Source organism: Nothoprocta perdicaria, unplaced genomic scaffold (assembly GCF_003342845.1).
Source record: "Nothoprocta perdicaria isolate Ctin4 unplaced genomic scaffold, notPer1 scaffold_111, whole genome shotgun sequence".
NCBI classification, from domain to species: Eukaryota; Metazoa; Chordata; class Aves; order Tinamiformes; family Tinamidae; genus Nothoprocta; species Nothoprocta perdicaria.
In genome coordinates this window covers 1,973,313-2,000,949 of record NW_020454217.1, presented here as the reverse complement: position 1 = coordinate 2,000,949, position 27,637 = coordinate 1,973,313, and the positions used below count along the sequence as shown (strand labels likewise).

Sequence of the window (27,637 nt, the reverse complement as noted above, 5' to 3'; positions counted from 1 at the left end):
TCCACTGGGCAAGCATTGGGAAACATTCAATGTCACATTAAAACTCTGTCAATTCCTGGAAGAATCTTTTCCAAACACTGGTTACTTCAACATAATGTACTGGCTTGCAAAAATAAAATTTTAAACCCTTAGACAGCAGTAGTAACAGTACCAGCAAAAAATAAAACTCAAATGTCATCTTAGTATATAGGCATTACTTCTAATGAAAATTGTCTTTCTTATGCTATATTTAAAATAAAATAGAAGGAGAGTGCGAATTCACTGGTACTAAGATTTCTTTTACTATTCAGAAAAAGAATAGCTTACAACTACAGACACATCTCTGAAATGCAGATCTTCTTACTCCCAAAGATCACGTTTCCACAGTGTACTCAACTGAAAATTCAACTTTCCATCAACAATATGCTCTTTCTATATTTTCCAAAAGCAGAATAGCATTTATTTCATCTACTAAGCATTTTATCACAGTCAAACATTACACACAAAGAACCATCTTTTTTTTTTCCTACTACAAAGTGCATGAAGCAAAAGTGAGCTCATGGATTTTTGTCATTTCATTCAGGTGCTATTCTTTCTGATTTTTTTGTTTTCTGCAGCTAATGAAAATCCTAGCATCTGTGTATGATCTATGCAAATTGATCAATATGTATCTTTTCTACACATATATATATGTATTTTGAAATAAATTTATGTGAGTAATTTATGTGGGTAAAATTTATGTGGGTAAAATAGATCTTGACAAAAAAGGAAAAAAACTGAGTCATTTATGTCATCTAACAGAAAAATTTACTTCAGTTAAAGCAACTCACTGCTTGGTAGTGTGCAGTACAGCAGAAGAGTTGGTTTTATTTCATATTCACTTTCTTGAAACAAATGTAAGGCTAATTTGAAAAGAAAAAAACGCATAAATTGGGCGCAAAGATTCCTATTTTTGTGCTATATCAGTAACTTGACCGGTATCTATACTGTTGCCCCAAAGAATACTAGTTGTCTTTGTTTCTTTTAAAATGCTTATCTAGAAGCTTGTGGTATAAGTATCACAAGTGTTACAGTATTGGACTACAGTACATTTTAGAAGAGAAAATACGGAAAGGAGCACACAGCTTGTGTCCCAAAACAGAGAGTCAGTGGCAAAGAAGTATTTTTCAGTCGAATCAGTCCCCTGGTCTGATTTACCATCCAGCTGTAGCAGAGAGCTGAGCTGGCAAAACTAACACTGGCAGGACAGAAAAAGGGCAGGATTGCTTCTTTTGCCACAATGATAGTTTATTCTGGTTTTAAAACGTTCCTCAGATTACCATCTTGGAGGTTGGGAAAAATGACTTCAGAAGAATACACAGCCTATATATTTGATTTCATTTTATTAACATATGCACGTTATGTTTTAAGGAAAAAAAAAAGCATACACAACTACAGTATTTGAAGATTTTTCCCTAATTGTAGTCATTTCTTCTGAGCAGCCTGGGGCTCCTGTGCACATACAGGATGAAGTTTCTGAGTTCTCAGCATCAAGAAGCTCCCTGGGTTCAGTAAGTGATGCTGTTCTGTCTCCCGGTTTTGTCCTTCCACAACTACCAGATCTGCTGCCGAACAACCAGAACAGACACAATTCATTGAGGTCCTTAGTAGGACATGAGAACTTCGCTACGAGGTCCTGGGACCAAGACCAGAAATTAGAAGACAAGTGACAGAATGGTGAAGCAGACTGCAGGGCTTGGGAAAGCAATTTGGAAACCTAGCAAGTCTGGAAATTCAGCTCAGAACCCAGAGTAGACAAACATCCTGACAGCTACTTGGCCCTACTAAATTATGGATAAGAGAGAGCCCTGCAGCCAGGAGGCATTGCCCTTGGCAACACAGCAAGCACCGAGCTAGCAGAACCCGCAGCCCGGGCTGCCAGTGCTGGCTCTGCACAGACAGCAGCTACTTTCTCGTTAGGTGCGAGCGTGCACGGCAGCGCATGTCGGGTCTTACCCCAGCCCTGACCTATCCATACCCCAGGCTAAAATACAACTGTTACTTCTGCATTCACTCTTGACATAGTCTTCTTCGAAGACGTATATGTTAAGCATAAGGAAAAAATACAAATGTACATGCAGGAGCTGACTTTTGAAGGATCAAAGACAGGAGCTCCAGATGAAGTTGGGCATGATGTTTCTACCTTTAAGCACCTTACCTCTGTGACTGATCTAAAATGTCACAAATTATATGGTATCTATACTCTGTCTCTCTCAAACACAAAAGAAAAAAGGTAAACGCTAAGTTATGTCAAGAAATAAATGTCAAGACATTTAAAGAAAATGAGAAAAATACAATAACTTGCATTTTGCCTAAATTTTAGACTTTCGTGCCGATGCATCATGTTAGTCTTTAATCACATAACACAATCATTTTTCAAAATGTCTCTCTAGTCTCCACCCAATGTGTTTAATGACCCTGCCCTGCTAATGAATCAAAATTGCGCTGGGAAGGAGCCTGTTTATGCCCGGGACAGACACCCGCGCTGCTTATCCCAGGAGACGACGGAGGTGCAAGCAACGTGTCAGCAAATTCCAGAAAGGGGGAAAAAGTTCTTAAAGCCAGGCTACAACAGCTTAATTACAAAATTGAGATTGCTTAGTTCTAACTAGAGTTCTCTGAAATATGTAACTGTCGTGTATGTACGTGCCATAATTTGGGATCAAAAGAACTCTTCCCCTTGTCCCATTCTGCTTTGCCCAGTGCCCATCAGACTCGGGGCGCAGGCAGGTGGGGACAAAGCATCCCCGGGGCACAAACCAGTGCCAAGGAGGTAGAGGAAGAGAAAAGACAACACAGACTCTAAGAGCCTGTGTGATAGTTATTCATAATAATTTTTTAAGTGACAGCCCACACGCATGTACTTACACTATAGGTATTTCTACTCAATTTTGCCCTGTCCTATTTTATGCAGAGGACAGGACTGAGATTCTTTATGCAGACAGTAACAGCAGTCAGATCTGGCAGCCTTCAGGGACAGAGTTGGGGCAGTGCCTGGTGAACTGAAGAAAACTTAGCTCAGTTCAGTTCTGGGATCTATAATGCTGGATATGCTGTCTAAGTGAAGCTACTATTCATACCCAAAATCCTTAAATATGTATTCATGCATGTGCTGAATCCATGCTGCCACGGCCTATTGAACACAAAATACATGCTGAGTTTAGAGATACACCCGGTCTGCCCATTTTGTAGTAGGCAAGCAGCACAAACTTGGGTACCTAGACTATTCCAATGACATTCCAAAAACTCCTTGTGCCTATACATTTCAGTCCATATCCTGGCTTCCTACTAAGCTTCCTGTATTCTGAACATTTTCTATCCACCAGGGCACAGACATCACACCTACTGTTTAGATCAGACAAATGAGATTAAGCAACTTTCCTGCCAACACAGGCATATTCACCATGGTCACTGCACTTGAGTTTTCTGAGGCTGACAGAAATCTGGATTTACATGGCTGCACACAACTGCTAAGCATTGCCAACTAACACTGAAGTCAAAGGAAGCAAAATTCCAAATAAAAACGGTGTAAAATATCAGCACTGCTTTAAACTGAGCTCAGTCTCTTGCATGCAGAGTCATTCTTGTTCTCTTTCTGTGTTCCAGCACCTGCCAGAGCTTTTATTATCAGCAGCACAAGGAAAAGACGTTGACCTCACTCCAGCATCCCAATGCAGACCAGGAACAGCAGCCTCAAACAAAACTGCCATGGATGGTCTGGGATGTGCTCCATCTGCCACGACATGAACCACCACACAGGGCAAGCGCCTCGTGTTCCTGGGCCCTTCTTCCAGCTCCTCGCAGCCCTCGCCTGTGAAGTCCCTTTAAACCTGCAGAGCACCGCTCTGTTTGCGCTTGCACCCTCAGTACAGTTGAAAGCAACCATGTAAAAAGTAGGAAATCTGGTCACACAGTAAAATAAAATGATCATTTTGCAAAAGAATCTAAAATACTTTAAAATAGCAAGTGTTACTTCCTTTGCAGCTTGGCGCTGGAATACTGCCAGTCACAACATGACTGACAACACAGATGCAGGCAGAACTAGAATAACCATGAATTCCACTTTTTTTTCCCCCCATTTAATGGTTTTTAAAAAAATATGTAGAATCAAAATGCATAAAATGTAGGAAAGAAGGAAAAACATGTCAGATTTTTCTAGGACCATGGTAAGGAACATTAAGTAGAGGCAGTGGCATTAAGCCTCAGTGGAAATGATTTCAATTCTTCTTTTTTAATCTTTTCAGTTATTTTTGGCTAGTATTAATTTAAGCAAGACTCATTAGGTTTCATTTCAAGAACAAAAAATCAAACAAAAAAAAAAGATTTTCTTATGTTATTCTTGTTCTTGGAATGTCCATGGAAGAAAGGCATTAGCTTTTCATATATTTGTCTTTTCTTGCTACTAGCTGTTACGAGATTGTTCTTTACTTTAGCAAGTATTCAGCAGAAGTTTACTGGGAAAAAAACCTACTTTTTGCCTATGTAGCTTATTGGAAAAGCTAGGAAGAAGAAAGAAAAAATACAAATATAAAACAATATCCAACTGTAGACAGATTACAGAAGACTTCAGTGTTATTTGAACAGTAGTATTGCAGAATTCTAGTTAATAATATTTAATAATCTGTATTGTATTATATAACTTCTGTAGTTTCTATGCAAAAGTAAGAATGACTCCAAAAGCTGTGTATTTTTCAACAACGGCAAATTTTCAACAAGACTGGCAAAAGCTATTAACCCTTTGGAAATTCTGCATTCCCAAGTTATTCTTTTAGCAGCTGCCCAACGTACTACTTACATCCATCTCACATTATTTCTCTATCTCAGATTGAAAGACAGTAAATCGCCTAGTCAACTGCTTGAAACACCTTGCCTAACATTCCAATAGGGAACCTATTTCCAGCCAACAGAAACATAATGCACTTCAATATTTCAAATGTCTTCTTTAAAACAATTAGACAATGTGAGCGAAAAAAAATCCTACAAAACAGCTATTATTCTTACACTCATTACTCTACTATCGGGAATTATCTGCAGACATTACAATTGACTGAGCACTCACTGACGGCATTTATGGGTAATTATATTTTGTTAACATGATGTTTTAGATAAAAATCTGCCCATCGGTCCAGTTTGAATGCATCTCAAAAGGCTGATGCATCCACTTTCTATTCTAGTTACCGAGTCCAGGAACAAATGGTTCTAGCACTTGTAAAACACAAGATTAAAGTAGCTACACCCAAGATCACCACCAATTCACAAAAACAAGCAAGTGGAAAAAAAAAGATGTCAGCAGTAGGATTTATGAGGCCATTTATTATACCCTGGAGCTATTAAAATGACCTAATTTAACTGGTTCATTGGCCTGCTGTGCAAGAGCCCAAAATTGATAAGTTACCTTTGGGCTTCTACATCCTGCACGGAGCAGAATGTTTCACAGGACAGGAAGGCTGGCACGGACCAAAGAACTTGCCCTGCTTGCTATATATGAAGCCAACTTCAAATCACCAGATCAAACCTCTCCAAAGAGGCCAAGACTGCAAAGAGGTGAAGAGTGGGAAGCTACTGCATGAATGAGGACCAAGTTTCGGAGTCCAGATCCCATAATGTACAAAAGAATAAAATGCATAATTTAAAGAAGACAGTGTCAAAAAAAAAATCAGTATGAGCAGTTTATCTCATAATATTATGAGAGAATGAGACAAAACGGAAGTAGAAAATACTATAAGTAATTGTCATAAACATCATAAGCTTAGAAGTCTGGTTACCATTGCCCAGCATCTTCATTTACTTTGGTCAGAATACTCAAAGAATGTTAAGGATTTCTCTGAAACAAAAGCAGTGAGTTCGAGTATTTTCACTAACACTTACTGACATGGAAGATACTACTAAAGTAAAAGCAGTGTCACTGAAATTTTTAAGCACTGTGGCAAACACAATATTGTGTCTCATCCAAACTTGCTGTTTTTTAAAAACAATGTGACTAAAATAATATCTGACTGGCATATGTCAAGCCAGCCTCCTGTCCCACTCTGTGGTGTTCAGGAAATATTGCCTAAGTGAAGCAACTTACAGGTGCCAGAACTGCAGCTAACATTTCCGTCTAAATTTGAAGCTAAATATTTCAGCCAAAAAGGGATGTTCGTACACGACCAGATCTTTATCCACTGCTTAAAGAACTACCCTATAGGATAGTGGGTTTTTTTTTTCCCTCCATTTCAATGGCAAATAGTCATTTAATTATAACAGGAAACCAAAATAAGTACAGTGGAAGTAGTTGTTCAGCGAGAAGGAAAAAGAAAAGGTAATTTACTGATGTTACCCACATTTTTTTTATAAAAAAAATATTCACTGAATCACGCTTTGCATATTTGCACCTGGCATTACCTAGGAGGCTCAGAGGTAAACAGGAAAAGAGCAACTATCTTATATACCAGATGCCTGAATATCCACATTACAATCCTACAAAACAGCCAGACTGGGTTTAATTTCTCCCTCCTGGAAGAGGGGAAGCCATAGGCATTTGCACCTTGTCAGAATTATGGATTATGCATTACAGTTACTGCTGCACATTTGGATTTAAGTAGAACAGTTCAGAAATCTTACACAAGATACACAAGTGCATAAGCAGCCAGGCAATTAACCAAAAGGAAAGCTTTTTCTTGTTAACTCCAAACAGATATTGGAGGGATACTTACATGAGCAAGAAAAACATTTTCCTTTCATATTCTGACAGCTGAAATTGATTCAGCACAGAACAAATTTAGTAAAAATTGCTCCAAACACGGAAAAGTTACTGAGAAAAAAGCCTATGGGATTTGCAACATAATTCTCCTATTTGTAATAAAGATTGACAAGTACCTTAAAAATGTTACTATAGAGAAGGAGCTAGGATGTTCACTCATGTTCAGGATGTTCTAGCATTTATGACTGAAAGGCAAAGGTGCTTCTTTTTAAAAGAAAAAGCAGATCTAATAACATAGCACGCTACATTAATGACCCCAGAGTATGATTTCTTGTTCTCGAAGGTGATAGGACTGTTACAGCAGGAACTTCAATCCAGACTTTTTATTTTATACAGTGCAACAAGGAGAGTGACTATATAAATGGAGAGGGGGGAAAAAAAAAAAAAAGGGAATTTGTGCAATTCAGGTAAGAAATAAAGGAGGAGAGAAGTGTGAGAAGTGTCAGTAGTAAACAGAATTATCAGCTAAAGCCAGGTTACTAAGGAAGTTTCTGAAGGACCAGTCCGGACACCAAATTCATCAGGAATGTTGGCAGCTAGAACACGCTAATAATATTTGCAAGACATATCAAGATCAGCAAATCATATAGGAAGAACTGAATGAATTTGAAGTATGGCAAAGTGCAGTGAATTTTATAGTACAAACTACAAGATCAAGACATTTGGGACTCAATTTTCATTATAAACTGGGACCTCATAAACCAGAAAGAAGGGCATGGGAAGGAGAAAGACAAGAGCTTATTAGTTAAGTTCCAAAGAATTGTAAAGTACAAGTATAAACATAGGTGTGAAAGGGCAAACACAATTTACAGACAGTATGAAACAGGGCCCTTCTAGTAAGGGCTGATTTTTTGCATCTCACATTTGTATCCACACAAAGATATTATTCCCCTTCCTCCGTACGTCCCACTATTTTTTGAAGCATTCAGCTACATCAGTGAAAGTTTATGAGGCTACTACACAATTGAAACATCAGGAAAACTTCCAAGTCTCTCTGAAAACTGAACCTTTTCATACCAGCTGTATCTTTTACAGTATTCTGTTTTAAATTCATTTTAATCAATGCACAGGAAGTCACTTCTCCTTTGTCTAAAAGGGAAAAAAAAGGTTATATAAAGATATTATTTGTGAAATAGCGTCAGAAGCAAGTGCTCCTGTTTAAACAAGGGAGGGAAGGACTGTTCACAGAGGCTTTGATAAGCTCTGCTGACAAATAAGGTCAATGTTATTACCTGGATGTTACAGGTAGAACTGCATTTACAAGCAGTCAGTCAAAAGTGGCAGGAGCCACTGATCCTTATTAATCAAATGTGAAATCCAGCCTAAAATTGGCCAGATTTTATCTGCAGAAATTCTCATCCACTAAAAGCAAATGGGTATATCATCACCTTGGATTCCCATTCAAGAACACGCCCACACTAGCACTTTTCTTCTCCATGTTTATTCTCACCCTGACCCGTTTCCTTCACCCCCTTGTCCTGTTTTAGTCTCCCAAGGGCACAGCTTACCACTACTATGGATTATGTGAGCATTAAGAAAAGCCCTTTCTGTTACTCTGTTACACCAACTATTTAGATATTTTTTCTTTCAAATGACACAGAAAAAAATATGAGCCTTTTACAGAGAATATACAAATATTGAATCATGTAAAAAAACCCCAAAACATTGGTCAGATTGTTAAACTTATCATCCTTCAAAATTCAAATGTGTATTTATGAATAGTTTAAAGAAAATTTCAAAGTCATAACGTGTTACAAACTTTTAACAGACTTAAATATGATGTATCTGAAGTGGTTAGTAGGCACGTTGGGTAGATAGTATTATATTTGGTTATAAGCCATCTGTTAACATGCTGGACCCTAACAATTGCTTAATACATTAATCATTCATTAACCCTTTACAAATGTGCAATTAGTGCAAAGGTCATATAGTAAACAGCAGCAACACTAGCTACCTACTTGTGTAGTTCATTAATGTATCAAACAAATATTTTTCACCAACTAAAATACTATAGTAGAGAACCTGCACAAGAAAACCTCTGAATATTACTCAACAGATGATACTTTCTTATGAGACCCAACAACACAGTAGTGTTGTTAAATTTCCGAAGCATCTAAAAAGAGACACACTCATTCAAATGACAATATTTATGCACAGGAGTTTTCTTTATTCTTAAAAGGGTGCTAATAATTCTGACTCATGATATAGCAACACCGTATCTGTTATTTACAGCCCTTTTTGGAGTGAACACTTTACCCCTCTTCCTTCAAGTGCTCTTTCAGATCACTTTTCAAACAACTGCTGTTGCTGCAGCCATTAAGGCCAGGCACCTCCTTGGAGAGAAAGGCTCTTATATTACAATTCCTTGCTTGCAAATTTGTCCTTTCAGCACAAAAAAACTGATTATTAGGGTGGGAAACAAAACTATGTCTTTAACCCTAAACTATGGATCGTAATATATAATGAGAAATTGCAATTCAAGTAGAAGTTGTCACATTTGTAAATGAAATAGAAAATGTTATTGAACATGAAAAATTTGTTATTTGAACTGAGGCACAAGTATCTGTTTGCAAAGAGTTAAAATTTTTCAGGTAAGATTTTTCAACTCGACTGCCTTACTGATACTTAATCAAATGCTACATAAAAGATGAACTTTTAGCTTAATACAAAGGAAATAGAAAAAGATCGATAGGAAAGAGAAAACGAATGACTGAATGTGACTGATTATCGTCACAAAAGTCACAAAAAAACTGAGATGATCTAACATTCAGTAGATCAAGGCTGGAGAAGCTTGTTTATGTATGGTTGTTAGATATTTGTTAGTCATGCAGTTTTGTAAGCCAAACTAAGTATATATGAGATAAAAATACTATTTTAAATATTATCTGAAATTTGTACAAATAGTTTACAAAAATTGAAAATTCTGTCAAAAAACACAATCCCAAATAAGAATAAAAATATAGGTGTAAAGGAAAACCCTACATGGCTGAGATTAGAATTTAAGCTCTATTGACACTTGACACAGGTAGGTAAATTAGCACTTACTTATTCCATGCCATTTTTGTTTAATGGTCTAAATGCTCTGAAAGTAAGAATTGTTAGCTACACAAGTTGCATAACATATAAATAAAATTAAATGACAATTCACAGTCAGATGCTGGTGAGAATGTCTTAGTGAGTCACAATGACTACTCTTCTTACAGGATAAGTAAAATCTGGATTTAAAATAAATTTTAAGTCTTAAATTGTTTTATAGGTACATAGTCAGACCAAATCAGGAGTTGTTAGAAGAGATAAGCACTAATTTAAGATTAAAGGAACACTCAGGAAACTTTTAAAATGTTAGGAAAGACTTTGTAAAGAGGGAAAAAACTGCAACTCCTATTTCACTACATTGTGTTAGTCATTTAGAACAAATACATAGACACATAAAATGTATTTCTTTTTGTGAACAACTAAAAATAAACATAAGCACTAAAAGTGTTAAAAAAGGTTTGTTTGTTTGGTTGGTTTTTTAATAAATTAGGTTAGAGATTAGAAGTTCTAGTTTCCAGAGACAGATTAGAGAGAGACTCCAGGATCCAGAGACAGAGGTTCCAGTTTCCATTCCTGAATTTAGTTCATCTACATACACAGGGCAAATTCAGTAGTGATGATGTAGTAGCAGTCATGATGCAGTGAAGATTTAAACTTCATCCCTAAGAATCAAGTCAAAAACACTGGCTTGTCTTTTTAAATTCCTATCACACAGGAATTGCATAATCATTTAAGGCAATATGGCAACTCTTGCCTTTTCTTTGCCCGCTGACAGCTAACAAACAAGAGCAGCAAAAGCATAAAGCTTCCACTCTTTCAAGCAGAAGGATGTAGCAACTTCCAAACAGAAGGAAGGAAATCAGGATTGACATTTAATCTAAAATAATATTTTACTATTTGTGCATTTTTAAATAAAATGTTTGCTATCTCTTATATTTTATTTTGAATAATTTTCCTAAGAAATCCACAGACTGCCTTTAGGAAACAAGCCTTACTTGCAAAAAAAAAGCCTTTACACTCTGAACACAGGTAAGAAAGCTTATGATTTTCTTCATTTTGAAGAACACTTAGGATACATAGCAGAGTCCTTCAGAAGCATGTTGCATTATAGATAGTGTCACTTTCTAAAGTTACCTGACATTTCCCATTAAAAGGTCAGCTCCAAGTTGCTTACATTGTGGCCAAAAATAACTACTGGGGAGTGACTCTTTAGATGGGCACCTCTTACAGTAATTATTTAGTGACGGAAAGGCAAATTTCACCAGAGGGTGAATTTACAAAGATTAGGCCATAAAAGCAAACTGTATAAAACAATGTCCATGTTAAAGACATAACATTTATGCTTATTTTGCAGAAATACTCTTCTAATGTCAGAAGTGCCCTTCTATCACGTTGTGTGAAAATTCATCCCAAATTACACTTTCTGGAAGGCAGGAGTGGAGTGGAAAAGAGAATCAGTTCAGCATGTTCACACTAACCGCACATTTATTTTCTCTTGCTTGAAGTTTCTAAAATCCAAAACTTTTGCCTAATATTTCCGAAGACTCTATTTTCCCTGTGTTTGCTTAAGCCTCCAAACTCCTTGTGCTAATGAGTTTGCACAGGAGTTGTTCCCAGCAGAGCAAGCGAACATGATTCTGCTTACGAATACTGGGGCTTATTGGGACTTCCCTTGTAGCTGGAGGCTTTGACATACGAAACGCAATAGGGAAGATAACTCAAATGAGAAGCCGGAGTAAAAAGGAGATCAAAAAGCAGGAACAGAAAGGAGGAGAGGAGAACTTTGAAAGCAGCAAAGGTGAACAGATCAAGGGTAAACAAAGTGGGAAAAAGGGGCTATGCAACAAATCAGGCTTTAGGGACAACCTTGTCAGGAACCCCAGCCCCCCAACACCTCTGACCCACCCTGGCAGCCTGTGCTGCTTCCACCAGCTCCTGTTACTGCAGGAACAAGCTACAAGTTTGATCAAAAGATCCCAGCTTGCGTGGCAAGTCATGTGAATGTCATCGTAACAGGCAAGAGAACTGGTGGGTTTGCGCAAGCATTTCACTTGAGCTCTATGAAAGTCAAATGAACTCTGAATTTTGCAAAGCCCAGCACTGAAAATGCAGGAAGCAGAGAAGTGAGATTGCTTGGGAAATACAACCTTGTTACATGAGTAAAATACAGAACCTAAGTAATGGATCAAAATCGTTTTCCCCTCCCACACCTAGCACTCAGAATAAATCTTCTCAGTGACCATTCTGGGAATGTTTTGTCTACAGACCCTCTACATTATCTCTCGCAGAATTTGGAAGATGACAGTGAATAACATAGAGGTCTACAGGAAAAGAGGGTCTGACATTTAGGGAAATTATCTTTCCCTTCTTACCCTTAATGAAGAATTATTAACACCTAAATAGTACTTGGCATACAATTTTGAACTTTTCACATATGACAATTTTTCTTCTTCATTTCTGGTGACCAATTTGAGATTCACAGAAGACAGTCAACAGAGGGTCTGCTTTAAATAAGGAGCTATATATGATAATTTTTTTTTTTGGAAAATAACTTTGGGGGTCTCAGTCTGAACACTAAGGATGGAATATCTTTCTGCAAACTCTGTGCACGTACATATTTGCAGAATGGGAACTGCACCTCCGCTCCTCCTCCTAACACTCTGGTGACCAAGCAGACAGGCTTTCCTATCCTGTTCAGCACAGCGCACTCTTAAAATGAGTGAAAGGATGACCTGAAAAGCAGGCAATAAAGAGAGGAAAGTATGGAAAAGAAAAAAAAATAAGGAAGGGAAATCATAAATTAGCTGTATGTTTTTAATGATAGCAGGAACTTATAGGAAAAGACAAAATCATACGCAAATGAAAGGTGTGACCAAGTTTGAAGATGCATAGATAAAGTTTTTCCCAATATTTTCCCACTTATTATTTTTCATTCTAAAAGCTACAAATAATAATAAAAAGGCAATAAAAGTGAAAACTTATTTCTATGAGCAAAACAGCACATCCATCCAGGCACTTGATCTTGGGACACTGCTTACTATCATTACGTGCCTTATTCCAATAGCAACTGCTTAAAAGCAATGCTTTTGCAAATCTCTATTCAATTGCTAACAAATGAAACAAGGAACATTTAAATGAAGAAAGAATGAAACAAGATATGGAAACTTAAATCTAATTGCAGAACATATAAAACACTGAAGAAGCATAAAAAATGAAGAGTCTAAACACTACTCACATAAATTTGTTAGAAAAATAATGAAAATATCGTATTTCAACTTTGAGAGCTGCTGGAAAAGAAATATAGCTTAGACACAAATGTGAATTATTGTAATACTAGTAAATCCCACTTTGCCATAGTTGTTTTAAAGCAGGTGTTATTGAATATTATTAGAAATGCCATCTGAAGAAAATGAACTATATATATAGATATTACATGCATGTGTATAAATGTATATTACATACATTTACATAGAAAATGCTGGTTTTCCTATGAATGGCAGATTTACCTAAACCTTTGCATTGTTAAGGGACTATTAAAGTCTCTCATACTACATGTTCCACTTATTATTGCTAGTGGACACAGGGGGAAGGAAAAAAAAAAAAAAAAGTACCCATATGGGGCCATTTAGGAAGTTTCCTTATAGAAGGGAAGTTACTAGTCTAAATAGCACCAGAAAAAGTCCAAAGGGACATTTAGCTGACCTTATGCTCAGTAAACAGGAATTAGAAAGCTCTGTTTCCTGCCCTTTCTGAAATTTTATTTCCCCTCCACCACAGCAAACAAGTAGTGGGGGTGAGAAGCGGCGTCAACTGTTCAGGGCAGCATCTTGCGACACCAGGCACCTAAAGGCTCTCGCAGCAGGGAAGCAAGGCCCGGCACTCTGAGCACCTGACCCAGGGCAGGAGGCTCTTCCATTGACTTTGATCATTTCTCCAATTTGAAGATCATACACAACTTGTTTACCTAGCTTGTCGTATCTTCTGACAATAAAAATATGATGCTTTAAAGACATGGGTAAAGAATCCTCTTTCATGTTTATAGAATAGGCTGCTCCCTTTTGGGTAGGTAAACACAACTGACAATTACACAAGAAAAGCTTTGTAATATCAAATTCTGGGAGGTGAGACACAGAGGGCGAGAAATAAGGAAGATGAAAAGAGATTTCTTAAAAATCTAAAATCCACAAACTGCCTTTATATTAAAGGATTAAACATCATATATTAGTAATGACAAAAGTAAAATGAAAGAAGAGTGCTTGTTTTGGGAAAAAAGAATAACGTTTATAAAGGCCTTTATTTCCTGTGGGAGCTTGTGCCAGTTTGAAATACTGTGATTAAATTTCTAGGACAAGCATCTCACACCTATGAACGGTATTTTCAGATTTGTAACATTAACTCAATTATCATCATGAAAAAGAAAAATAAAGGCCAGAAAGCCTTAGATCTTCTTTGAACGTTCATCGCAGGATAGGTTTGTCATGATTTTGTTCCCTCCAGCCTATTTAAATCATTTTTGAAGTCTACCCAGGTCCAACAAATTCAGATGTGAACAGTTTAACATTACTTTATAACTTCAAACCAAGCCCTCTCTTTTATTTCCCTTCAGTGTGCTGCATGTAGAGCTCTGAAGGACAGAAGAGCTGCTTTACGAAACCTTAAGAAACAAATGGACATCATCCGAAATGCAAACTCATATTTTCTCCTTGAAAATCCCCTTGAACATGAAAACATTAATTTTCTAGTTCTCTCTCCTTCCTACACTCAGTTCGCAAGCGCAGCTTTTAGGCAAAAAGCTACACCAGGGAAGATGATCAAATAAAGGAAATAACAACAAACTGCAGCTTTACCTTTCAGCTTCCCTTCAGCTTTACTTCCCAGAGCAAAGACAGATAATCCCTTTGTCAAATCTTCATGATAAAATTCTACTCGTATTTTATTACATCCTTTAACAACTTAAAGGAAGTCATGTCAATCTAGTTTGTTCAGAGAACCAACTGGATCTCAACTCGCATCCTTGTTTCACCTTCAAAACTTTGGTCAAGAGTTTGTCTATGATTCAATTGGTTGCTTAGTAAGAACTAGTGTTCAAATCATCACACTTGAAACACAAAACAGTAATGTACTTTTCCTTCTACACTATGTTAATGTGTTTTAATTAATTTGAAAATTCAGACACTTAGAACTCCATCAAATTAAATATCAGAAAAACTGCAAGGTCATTCACAATCACTAAAGCAAGCACACTGTATATTGGCTGGACTCTAAAAACTACAGACTACTATAGGACCATGAGACAATTTCTCACATATTAATACTCATAAGCAGGCAATATATCACATTAATCAGAGCTACAACAGAGCTACACAAGAAAGAGGAAAGAAAAAAAAAAAGACTGAGGAATTTCTACAACACCTAGATATATAGATATATTTATTTCAGACAGTCACAGGCTCTCTGCATATCATCATCATATAAGAAATTTTTCAGCATATAAGAAATTAGTCTACACTTTTAAGAAAGAGCTTTCAAAATACCAGTAATGCTATTGCTACTATGTATGATTATCTACTAAACTGTCAAGAATCTGACTCAGATTAAATCCCAGTGCAAAAGCTTTCTCAACCTAGTTACCACCAATTCCTGGGTAATTAACAGTCTCCTTTCAAAAGATAGCTTGTTATAATTATCTTTACTCAGATACATACTCTACTCCTCTTATTTATTTCTGCTATATATATTTACACGCACACATGCACCAGTAAAGCTGATAAGAATGACCTAATTTATGCTAAAAACTCCAGAGCACAAAATTGCTATTTTTTTTTAATTTGCATATTTTGGATTGTTTTAAAGGACATTAGAAGAGCAGCATATCTAACAATGTGAACAATTTCTGGGAAACGTTTCAAGATATTACTAAATAGTTATACTGTAGGCCTTGTTAATTAAGATACTGGTCTCCAGACATTTAATTGCTTCTCTATCTTCTCCACAGTAAAGAGAATTTCTTATCCATGCTTCCAGTGATCTATTTCAGGTACAATCCTGAAATCTCCTAACCCTACCTCTACTGGGACGCACCATAGGGCCAGGAGCCAAAGGCAATGTACTGTTTACCTGCAAGAACTGAAGGAAAAGGAAACTCAGGGAGCAGCTTGAAGGCAGATGACAACAGCTCTCCTGGAGCCCCACTGTTCTGCTGTGTGCAAGGACTGGACTGTGGCCTCGGTGTCTGGGACAATGAGCAGTGGCAGCCTCAGATGCACTTGGTGGCTCCTTCATTTTACAGTCAGGAATGAGGACAACCCGGCCTTCTGGCACAGCCCTACTGCTCGTCACATGATAATCACAACTGAGGAACTTTGCCTGAACCACTCAAAAGCCAAACAACATTGAGCAGAACAAACTGGCCACCTCCCTCTGTTTCATATCTGACCCTTCTTCCACATCTATTTCTGTGATCTTATCTCAAACTCATATTATATTATATTGCTTTTTCTGTTTGCTTTCTCAACTATCAGCTTTGCATATTTAGACTTTTTTGAAGTGCAGTTTTTCTCAGTAACTACATGAAAACCTGCTTCATAGCATTTCTAGTTGCAACTCTATATCATTCAAAACTCAGATACCAAAAAAATTCCTACTACTTGACCTTTTATATGCTGCTGTAACTCAACATATTATCCTGAGGATAGATACCTCAGTAGTTTTGACAATCAAGGTACTCAGATGCTCTATCCAAATTAGTAGCTATAGCATCTGTATCAAAAACTAATATCAGTTATCTACAAATATTAGATTTTGAGTTAGAATATAATCTTCGATTATAGAAGTTTGTTTAAAATTGTTCATTACCTCAAAAACTTGAATTAAAAATAATATTGATATTAATTCAAACAATTAATCCATTGATACCTTGCTTTTATTCAGAACATCTTTAGCTTCGTATCTCAGTGCTTAAGTAATTAAATGCTATTCACAAATTTATCTTATAACCTTAAGCAGAGAAAATAACTGATAATAAAATAACAGAAAAAATAATACCAAATAATTTCTAATGTGTATTAACATTTTGGTAGGTTTACTGGAAGACACTTCTGAAACAAAATAAAAGAGCCTGCAGTTATGAAAGGCAGCAGATGCAAATGGATAAACCTGCCCTGATAGTGCTGACAGGGAGAACCTACTATGTCAATATATTATCCAACTTTTAGGGGAGGGGAAAAAAGCACAAAAGCCAAGGAACAAATATTAAGCTCTTATAGGAATTAATCAAGCAAAATGTGAGTTAAATAGTTGTCTGTGATCAATGTTTGTATATATTCAGAATTTGTAAGGAAGAAGAGCATCCAGCATTAATCCAGATAGCAACCTCTCAAGCAAGAAGTATTTTGTATTAATAAGAGCCTGCTAGGAAAAAAAAACTGTACAAGTTTCACAAGTCTCCAAAATCAGGCTCTTATTCCAGCTGGTAATGAGAGTAGACTAAGTATTTGCTTTCAGTTTAACAGGTTAAATTCACAGAGAAGAAAACAAGTTTCCAAATTTGCATATAAATGCACACCTTATATTTTCAGAACCTTAACTTTAAAAATCAGATGCATTTTTTCTTTAAAAGCATTTTTTTTTTCTGATGATGACTAAATAACTGTCAGCTTCATTTGTGACAGTTTCTGATCATTTTCATTGCTAGGTAATTCTGGCATAATAATGCTCCGATCCGTGAAAAGTAAATATATAAATTATAACTGAACATGCATTAAAGCTAAAACTCATTGCGCAAACCGCAAGAATAACGACCTTTACTGATATCTTTTTTATAAATACAAATTGTTCACCAGAATTCATGAAGCCCTACATGTAGAAAATTTCCATAAAGGAATAATCATAAGCTGAAACGCATTTTCCATTCCTAAAAAAGATCGGGAGCTGTATGCAATATTTTTTGCACTGCTGTGGACTGTGCAACGTCCTAGTTTCGGCAGGCATATCAGGTCTCAAGAGCAGCCCTTCTGCAGAGCTCAGCGCCAGCGAGCAGCAGTTTTCCAGAACCGCCCGCCCTCCTCCAGGGCGGCCAATAAAAAATTAGCAACTCGCCCTTTAAACAGAATGAAGCAGCAAAATGAAATTTCAGGGCTGAGTATAAGACACCCTCTTTGAATGGGACTGGAAAGTGCATAGGAATGCATATATCTTACTTCAGCAGCCTCCTAAAGGGATTTTTTTTAACTTCGTTTCTAATGCCAAGTGTCAATTGAGATGTCATTCTTATAGCACTAACAGGTTAAAAATGCTTGACAGCTCAGACTTTGTTGGAACAGCCATAGCACTCAAAGAGAAAGTATATAGACATATATATATATACACACACATACACAGACACCAATTCACTGTATTCCAAAATGGAAAACTAATCTACCTGAGAGTACAAGAGCTAACCTAGAAAACGTTCACGATTCACTCCACCTTGCATAGACCTAACTGCAAGTGCACGCTCTCCTTTTTCCAATCTAAAAATGGAATTAACACCATGACAGGTTTCGTTCTGCATTAAAATTGCAAATCTTCTATGTGGCCTAGTTTCAGCTGCAATTGATCTGCTTTGTCGTCATAGTTAAAAAAAAAAAAAAGCAGCGAAGGGCACTGCAGCTTTAAATATTTCAGAGCTATGTAGCTAGTAAATAGACTCCATTGCAATATGGCTCTGAAGGTCGTGTCCTATTGTCTCTTTTCCCTGCAAATATTTTGAGCAGCACAAAATGGTTTATTTTATACAATACCTCCCTGCCATTTCTAAATCACGTCAGTTGTATTAGGCATTTCCTTACTGGAAAGGACAGATACGCCACTCTTTCCATACACACCCACGCTGCTTCTAGATGTCTTCTAATCGCACACCGTCAATATAACACCACAGCTATATGGAGCAGACAAATATGGTGTTTCATACACATACCTTATGCAAACAAAACCCCTTAAACCCAACCCAAGGACAGTTAGTATTTCAACAGGGACAAATTGATTTACTAGATTTCTAGTGAAAAAGCATGTTTGGATAAAACGTTCTGAGAAAACGGCAACCAGAAATTTTAATATCTCCTCCAGTTTCTCACATATGAGAGATCATGAAAAAAATAATTACAGAGACAGAGCACCGATAGAACAAAGTCTGCCAAACCTGTTTTGCTCTGAAAATTACTACATTTTTAATGCTAATAGTAATAATGAAAAACACTAGTGATATTTAAGAATAAATTACAAGAAAAGTAAGACATTAAACTGTAAGCGAAAATTTGGGATCTTTGTGTATGCACTCCCTAGGATCAACCCCAGTAATTTCATGAGAGGTGACTATTTAGTGCAGATATAAGTAATGGGGCTGCCTCTCAGGTGGAAGAGCACCATGAAATAACCCCCTGCATTAAATATAACTCTGTGACAGCTGTCACCATATAAAAGGCACATGCAGTCATTTACCTGAAAAGGCAACAGATTGTTGCCATTATCCGTCCTGAAAGCGTTGTCTTCCATCCAGGATTTGGGAGTTAAGGGTGCAGCCCGTGGGAACTTCGGAGGGGCAATGACATTGCTGGAGAAGGGTTTTTTAAGGGGGGAAATGGGATTGAGGGGGGAGGGTACGCCGACCCCCACGCCCACGCCAACCCCCACTCCAACTGCCCTGCGAGGGTCCCTACCAGCCTGCAGCCCACCCCAGGGGTTGGAGGGTGTACTCCAAGCTGCGTTTTGATGGTTATTCCAGCTGGAGGAGGAGGAAGAGGAGGCAGAGGAGGAAGACGGCTTGCTGGTCATGATGGGCTGATGGCTGTAAGCAGCATTTCTCTGGGCGAAAGGGGCCTGATTAGGGCTCACAGGTGACCTGCGCTGCTGCTGCTGCTGAGCTTGCTGCTGCTGCTGCTGATGTTGGTGGTGCTGAGTCTGAGCTAGGCCAATTTGAGGCGAGAAAGTGCCACCAAACACAGGGTTGACGTGGTGTGGAAAATTCTGGAAAAGCATTGTCCCATTGACTGGAGTAATCCCTTGGAAAAAGCTATCATCCACCGTGTTTGTGGTCCCTGTAGACCAGGTGCTGCCGAAGGAGGGAGACAAGGAGGTGCCGGCTGCGGGTTCTTGCTGAGGCTGGTGAAAGCTCAAGCCAGGCAAAATGGGGGACTCCATCTGCATCTTCTCCTTGCTATTTTGGGCAGAAGCTGCTGTGCCGATACTAGTCACTGGGCTGCTGTCTTCTGGCTTGGGTGTCTCCGACGAGATGGGCGTAGAGGGGGCTTCTGCTGAGTTTGGATCTTGCTGCTGCTGCTGCTGCCGCTGCTGCTGGGGCTGGGCTTTGCTTTTGTCCATCAGTAAATCATCCTGCATGGTTTGCGCAGCTGAAACGGTAGGGGAAAAAACCACAAAGACAGATTATTAGCATTGTCATTCATACTACAAACCAGGCTGTTTCAATCTTTTGCCTGCCAAAAATCTCGTCCTATTGCTAGCGCTACGCTACAGCAAGTTGCAAGGCAAACCCGAAATCTCCCCCTCCCCCATTTCGGAATATGAAACGCTTGATCGTGCCAGATTGCCTTTAAAATATATTTTAAGATGCTTCACCCTTTTTGATGCCTTGTTTCCCTTCAGTTTAAATGAGAGATGTGCTTATAGGGCAGAGATATACAGCAATTTCGCCACGTCTCTTTTCTCTTACACCGGAACTCAGAGCTCTCACCCTGCAATGAGAAACTGATTCTGGTTCCTGTTTTTCCAAGCACCCTCCTCCTCCTCCTCCCCCTGGTTATTTGCATACGTCAATAAATACTGCTGCGTCCTTCAGCAAGGTTAAAAAGACACCAGCCTGCGCTCTTCTCCTCCCCTTTTCTATCAGGGGACCTTTAAAGGAGCCGGGTGCCTGTTTTCCTTAATGAACAAACAAGCTTTCAAGTGTCCACGCTGAAGCGAGGGAAGCGCGCAGCACGTCTCGCGCGGAGGCAGGAGCTGCTCGGCGCCGCACCGGCATTTTCCGGCCTTTTCTCGCCAGGCAGCCGCCTTGCTGCTTGCTTAGGACGCCTGGAAAACGTCCTGGCGATGAGCTGGGCGCAAGGAGGTGCACGGACATTTCATTGCACACCCCTCCGCAGTTATACCGGCCTCCAGAGACCTTACAACCCTTCTGTTTAAAACGGTATTTTACGGCAAAGTAATCCCTTGCTGAAGGGCATTGCTACTCACTATGTTCCTACATAGGAAATATCACAAGGGGAGTTAATTCTTTAGAGAAACAAGGTCAAAATGAGCAAATCTGCCAGATAGTATTTGACTCTGAAGTTCCTCATGCTTTTGCAATAAAAAAGAATAAATCAAAATATTTTAAATATGGACATGCCACATTTCAAAAGCTATTTTAAAATGCACAAAAAGTAGCAAGGCAACTTATATGCTAAATCAATACATAAGCAGAAGAATTAAGGATTAAATGAAAGTAGCTAATGAAGTCTTATACCTGCTAGAAATGTACTTCATATAGGTCAATATCATTTATTTTAAAATACTAGCACTAATGTGTATACAGATGTCAAGGGACAGCAATTGCATCAAACTAAAACAGGCACCTCTGCTTAACGCAGACTTTTAGTCAATTACAGAGATCATTATAAATCTAAAAGTACTTTAAATGAGCCCAAATCACTTACTTTAATTGAATAACCATGTCAAAGATAGCCATTCCTGGATACCTAATCACATTCCTATTGAGCTAATCATATGAAGTTGTTTAATGAAACAAAGTAAACTTAAACCCAATCCATAAATGGATTAAGAAAAGTGTCAAAAAGTGCAGCCAATGACGCTCTGATCTCTGACATGAACTGTTCTCACAAGGTCCACACCTATCTTTAAGGCTTGTTTTTTAATCTCCAAAACATACACATTTGTTAATTAAAAATGAATGTCAGCACAGGTTTCTGCTATCATTTCGGTTACTGCTCAGGCTTTCTATTATTGCCCTGTTTAATATGTAAGCCTAACAACAAGGGCTTATGAACAGGCTATGCAGTGAACTAGCATTACGGCAAGGGCCTCAAAAGCAGGGAGGAAACTATTGCAGGGGAAAGGGCAGCGCTGCTGCTGCTGCTGCAGGGCGCAGAAAGCCTGCGAGGCAGTTTAAAGCAGTGCTGCAGCAACCGTTAACAGTCCAAGCTCTGGGTAGTTCTCCCTCAGCTGCATTTCTATCAAAGTCACCACTACTCTTAAGGCTGCATAGAACTGCTCCTGAGTCCACATGAGAGAGAGAAAAGGCAATGTTCATCCCTCCCCAGGTTCTGAAACATCAGTTAAAAATACATTTAGAGAGAAAAATATAGCAGGTGAAACATCAAAAAACTTGTTGTTAATAAAGTATATTTCAATCTGTTAGTCACCAAGTTATCTATAGTAGCTACCACAGCAGTTGTTTCAAATATGTATCTTGACCTAGCTATTTGTTTTTGAACTTTATCCTAAGGACTGCAATCCACATTTGTTTTCATATTACTTCTTTACAGAGGTAAAATCTCTGCATAACTGAAGCCTCTCATCAAGGTCAAGACCTACCTTTAATGAATCAAGCCAGTCTGAATGGAAAAACACTGGATAATAAAATGACTTTGAAAGACAGGCAAGGCAATGTCTAATGTTAGACTAATATGCAGTACCTCTTGATTATTTGCTGGTGTAAGTACTTGTGCAAATTTACAGTCCAGAACAGGAAATCTATATCCCCATAGCAATACCAGCTCCATTTCATGCAGCAACCCATGCAGTCAATGCAGAAATTCTTAAAGAATGGTTACCTTTGGATTTTCTGTGTTTAAATAGCAATAAAGTGACACTGGTTTATTTCCTTCTGTTGGATTTGGCATATGACAAACAGGCGCCCACTGTGGCAGGAGCACTTTGACAAGTGGTAGGCAGCAGCGCATGCGCTCCGAGGAATTCTGGGGTTTGGAGTCTCACTGAGCACCGCTGCTCCCGAGGTCTGGAGTGAGAACGGGTGTCTGGAAAGGAAGGGGCTTGAAAGCATAAAAATACATGCACAGACACCCTCAAAAACATAAAAATACATGCACAAACATGCTCTTAATCCCCAGGGAAAAGCCTTGTTGCAGTCTGACTCACTAGCTCTGAGAAAACAACTATCCGTCAATCTGAGCTGGGAGTCAATAATAAAATCAGAGCTTCTAATAGTTTAATTATCCAGATCCAGATCAAATAGCTACCTAGTAAGAACAGCAATCACTAGCCAAACTAGTACAAAAAATTATAAGCTTTTATCAGCTGTAAAAATATTGCAGCTATTACAGATGAGATTGTATCATGAGTTTTAGCAGAAGAAAATATTAATCTGCTATAGTATCATTTAAAAAAAACATATTCCAAAGCTTATACACAAATAAGATATGCAAGTTTTTTTAAAACAAATAAAAATCAGCACATAGGCATTAAATGATGCTATATAGTTTCAGATTTACGAATCACCATTTTTCAATACCAAATCATTAATTCCTTGGGAATCCTACCAAGAAAAAAATAGTAGACCTTTTTCATTTTAAAATTCTGTATGCCCTGTACTCCGCAGCTCCTGATTCCAGCTGCTTCCCTTCCACAATCCACATATCTCCAGCCTCCACTTCAGTACCCGTTCACACTGTGATGATTAATACAGGGCAGATGTAGTATTTAGAAGTTAGTTTACAGATGCTCGTGTTTGCTGTCTCACCCATGAATAGCCCTGGTTCTGGTTATTCTGGACTGAATGCTAATGCCTGTATGAAGTTACATAACTGAAATCAGCATTGTGAAAACAGCAGTGTTTTATAAAATTGAATGCTGATTGTTCAAAGGATCTGCGCTTTATGGATGAAAGACATGGCTAAAGCCGAGGGAAAAAAAAGAAATTAGGGAAGCTGAAAACGGGTTGTTGAAAAACAGGTCTTTGCTTTCTACAGTCTGTTTACGTTGGAACTGTATGGTCTGCCTGCCTTAAATCAATGTTGTAATTAAGGGTTTCTCAACACTTGCACTGACTTGTTTCTGCTGCTCTGAATCATTGAGGGCCAGGAAAACTGCCTTACAGCAGCTGAGAAGTCCTATTCTACTGAAATATCCCAGCTAGTACCAGGCTGCCTCTGTTCACTGAATACCACTCCTTTATGTCCATTTTTATTCCTGGATTATTGCTTTTCAGATGATTTGAAGATGAGTGTGGAAGGGACCACAACCTGTCACTTACATGCAAGGGGCAGCTTCATTCTGTTGATCAATCATTAAGCTAAGCAGAGGACTAGATGTCCAGAAATGGAAAAGAATTTTATAACCAAGAAAGTCAAGGTATAAAGGCATTTGAATATACACATATTAGTAGCCACTAGAAAAAAGAATGGTTACTTCTATCAGTTACCTCTTCAGTCAAGGAAAATTAAAAAGATAATATGAACAGCTGTATCGGCACACAAAAGCTTCATTCCATCTGATATCTGAATTACTTGACCTGCACAAGTTCCAAAGAAACAAATGTAAGAAAGGCACAAGTGAACCAAGCAAACTTGATGCATTTTTACTTCCTGAAATATATTTAGTGCATTCTTATTTCCTGAAAATCATTATTAAGTAATTTAAGCCTATGATGGGCAACAACGTATGCTAGGCTTTTTACCAGAAAGCGAGGGCTAAAGGAAGTATTATGATACTGAAAAACTTCTATTGCATAAGCATTTTTCTTAGGTCAGATTTCCTTCATTTTAGTTTCACTAAGTACTCCTTGTCTTGTCACAACGGAATTAAGTAAATATAATAGGCCTAACTGAACTCGTCATTTATTGTATGTGTTGCTTTCATAGCAGTTAAAATGCAGTATTGCCTTAAGAGAAGTAATGCTTCCATATTGCCAGGTTACTGCGCTTTGCGGAAAACTGGGAATAATTCCTGCACTCTCAGTATTGACACATCAGAAGAACTGTTTTAAGGAACCGCTACTTCTTTATTCAGCCTCTTTTTCAGGCTTTGCTGAAATGAGCCAGTAAGCACTTTAATATTATCTCTATATTTATTCTTACACTAATTACTTACAAACTTCTTTATTAAACTTTAATCTGGCCAAGTTTGTTAACAAATAATTTAGTATTTTAAAAGATGACCTGTCAATTTATAAATCTGACAGCCTAATTTAGGGCTGAATTTGCAAGGCTCTAAATAGCTTACACAATTTTTAGTGAGTTTCATCAAGTACTGTGCTTCCCATGGAAAGTTTTATTTAATTCAAAATAGCTGCTATATCCTGTTAGTATCAGTGAGGCTGAGCTCAGCCTAATCTCAGTTAGTAGCAAGTGTTTCCCTTCACTCACATGGGCAAAAAAAAAAGGAGTCTATTCCCAGGGGAGCTGCATCTAACTGGACTCAAATGCAGCAACAAGGCGAGGACTGAGCGAGACAACGCACTGAACACCTCAGAGACAGAAAGGAGGAAGAAAAAGGAATTTAATAGCAAATAATATGGGAAGTAATCATTTAGAAAATGCAAAAGCAGCAAGAGGCAACCTGAGGTTAGGCAATAGTAAAAATTGCCAGTGCAAAGCAGGAAGCTTACAGAATAAAAAGTGCAAGGAAAGGGAAGAGAAAGAAGGGCAAGGGGGGCAATGAATTGAAGGAGAAGACTGTTGGGGAGAATAAAGGAAGCATTTGAGCAGAGCAGCTGCATATCCGGCCCTGCTAGGGGGAAGAGATGAGAGTGGAATGACAACTCCCGTGCTGAGAGGCAGCGAGCAGGGCTCTCCCGAAGGCACAAACAGTTGCTCATGTGTGTACTCGGATATCACTCTGCGCCTGCGATGAGCAGACAAATTGAGAACGCGGACCCCCAGCTGTGCAACCCACCCTGCAGCAACGTGGAGGCATAAATCAGCTTTCCGTTTTCAGGATTTTAAGCTATTTAAGGGATGCTTTGAGAACTGATTTTTCATGTTTGATGTTTGCAAAAAAATATGATGTACCAGCCTGCCAAGTGTTTACCATGTGACCTGATATTCTAGCTTTGTCCAGTCTTGTCAGTCAGCGGTAAAGCAAAGGAGCCTTACTCCTCAGCCTTGCATAGTAGCCAAATAATCCTGAATTTCTTTGGGTAAGTATTGCTCAAGCCATTATTACTGATCATGACCTCATAGTGTTTTCCTAAACAGAAGGCAACTTCCCACCTTCCAAACAGAAATTCAGAAATTACACAAATCATAATATCCTAGGAATAAACCCAGCTTCCCTGGTTCACTGGTAACCCAGCTGGTTCCCTGGTCCAGCTTGTAACATCTGAGGGTACATATATAAAACCCAAGTATTTGGCTCATTTTGTCTGATCAGCACTCTGGTCAATAGTCAACACACATAATCCAGACCAAGATTAGACACCAGGAACTGTGATAGCTAATATCTCTCTTATAGTCCACACATTGCTGTATGACTAATTAGCAAAGCATGCACTGGGCTCTCTGCGAAGAACTCATCCATGTACCGTGGACCCAGGCCCCTGCAGGCCCACGACTTCTCAGCAGTGCAGACAACACTGAATTTCTCAATTGAATTTAACTGTTCTCAGAATAACTACCAGATTTTCTGGTGTATCAGTTTGACGTCGTCTTCTTTCCTCTTTCTGCGTGTGCTTCCAATAAAATACACTCAGATCAATGAATCTGCTTCAGCATTCCCTCCTAGGATATTTAGTGCTTAAAAACCAAGCAGACACCTCCTACACCCACTCTATACATAAAGTTAGCCCAGCTTAAAAGTTCAAATCAGCGTGTGAAAGGACAAATGGAAAATAAGGTCTTGGGGAGATAAGGTCAAATACAAAATAATGGTACAGGCTTAAAATACATACATAATCCCAAGTTTAATGCATGCTTTGTTGGGGGGACCCAACTGTGTGACCAACTTCTATGTTTATATTATTCTGTAATCTGACAACGCTGCAGGGCTTTGCCTTTTTTACACTCATTTGTACAACAGACTCTCCACAGACTCTCAAAGTGATTTTTTTCCATAAATTAGTGTGTCGGAGTCAGAAAATTCAGCATATTCCCAAAGACCACCTTCCTATTTAACATGATCCCTACAGCCGCATATACCCACCACACAAATGTTCCCTGTCTCAACCAGGAACATGTTGATGCAGTTGCCTGATTGTAGGGTGGGCCTGGAAAATTACCACCTTGTGCAGTAATTACAGCAAAATGAGGCTACAACTTACACAAGGGCACTCATTACATGTAACTCAACTCATTACAAGGCCTAGGTATTAAAAGCAAAAGTAGGCGTGCAAGCGGTATAACCTGAAAAGGAAAGGTCACAGTGCCTCCTTACTAACGGAGCGTCCCAGGAATCCGGAACGCCCCAACTGCCACTGCGGAGTGTGACATCAGCCCTCGCTGGGCAGCGCGACACAACGCAGAGCCGGGCGCGTGGGCCGCTCGGTGCCGAGGGGAGCGCGACGGAGCCACCGCGGCGGGCAGGCCGCAGCGTCGCTCTCCTCACGGCACCTTTGCTCTCTCTAAACGCCTCTCAGGTCACAAACTTCCAGCTTCTCACACTGTGAGGGCATGTATCCACTTCTGAGCATACAGTAGATTTTAAAATCACCTACGAAGATTCTTCTTTTCTTTTTTTCCCCCATCTCTACAAACTGAAGTAACCGGTTACCACTGTCCTACACCTCATGCCTCCACGAGCCGCTTGTGGGGCGGTTCTCACCTCGCCCCAACAACGCGCCCGCACCAACGGGCTCCGTGCGCCCGCGCTGCCCTCCGAGGCCAGGCCAGGCCGGGC

General features: G+C 38.8%; 1 protein-coding gene across 5 annotated transcripts in view; it reads right to left on the bottom strand.

Moving 5' to 3' along the window:
* CPEB3 (cytoplasmic polyadenylation element binding protein 3) overlaps positions 1-27,577 on the bottom strand; it is an 80,560-nt gene extending 52,983 nt beyond the window's left edge. For 4 of the 5 annotated variants that reach the window (XM_026051323.1, XM_026051337.1, XM_026051344.1 and 1 more), the window contains exons 1-2: positions 20,408-20,538; positions 19,274-20,181 (exon numbers count right to left, since the gene is read on the bottom strand). In XM_026051323.1, coding sequence (XP_025907108.1) covers positions 19,274-20,170 — 897 coding nt within the window. In that variant the 5' untranslated portion in view covers positions 20,171-20,181; positions 20,408-20,538. Of the gene's footprint in view, positions 1-19,273; positions 20,182-20,407; positions 20,539-27,562 lie in introns of those variants that run through there. The other variant, XM_026051331.1, reaches the window with a different exon arrangement.
* Between the last annotated feature and the right edge of the window lie 60 nt (positions 27,578-27,637).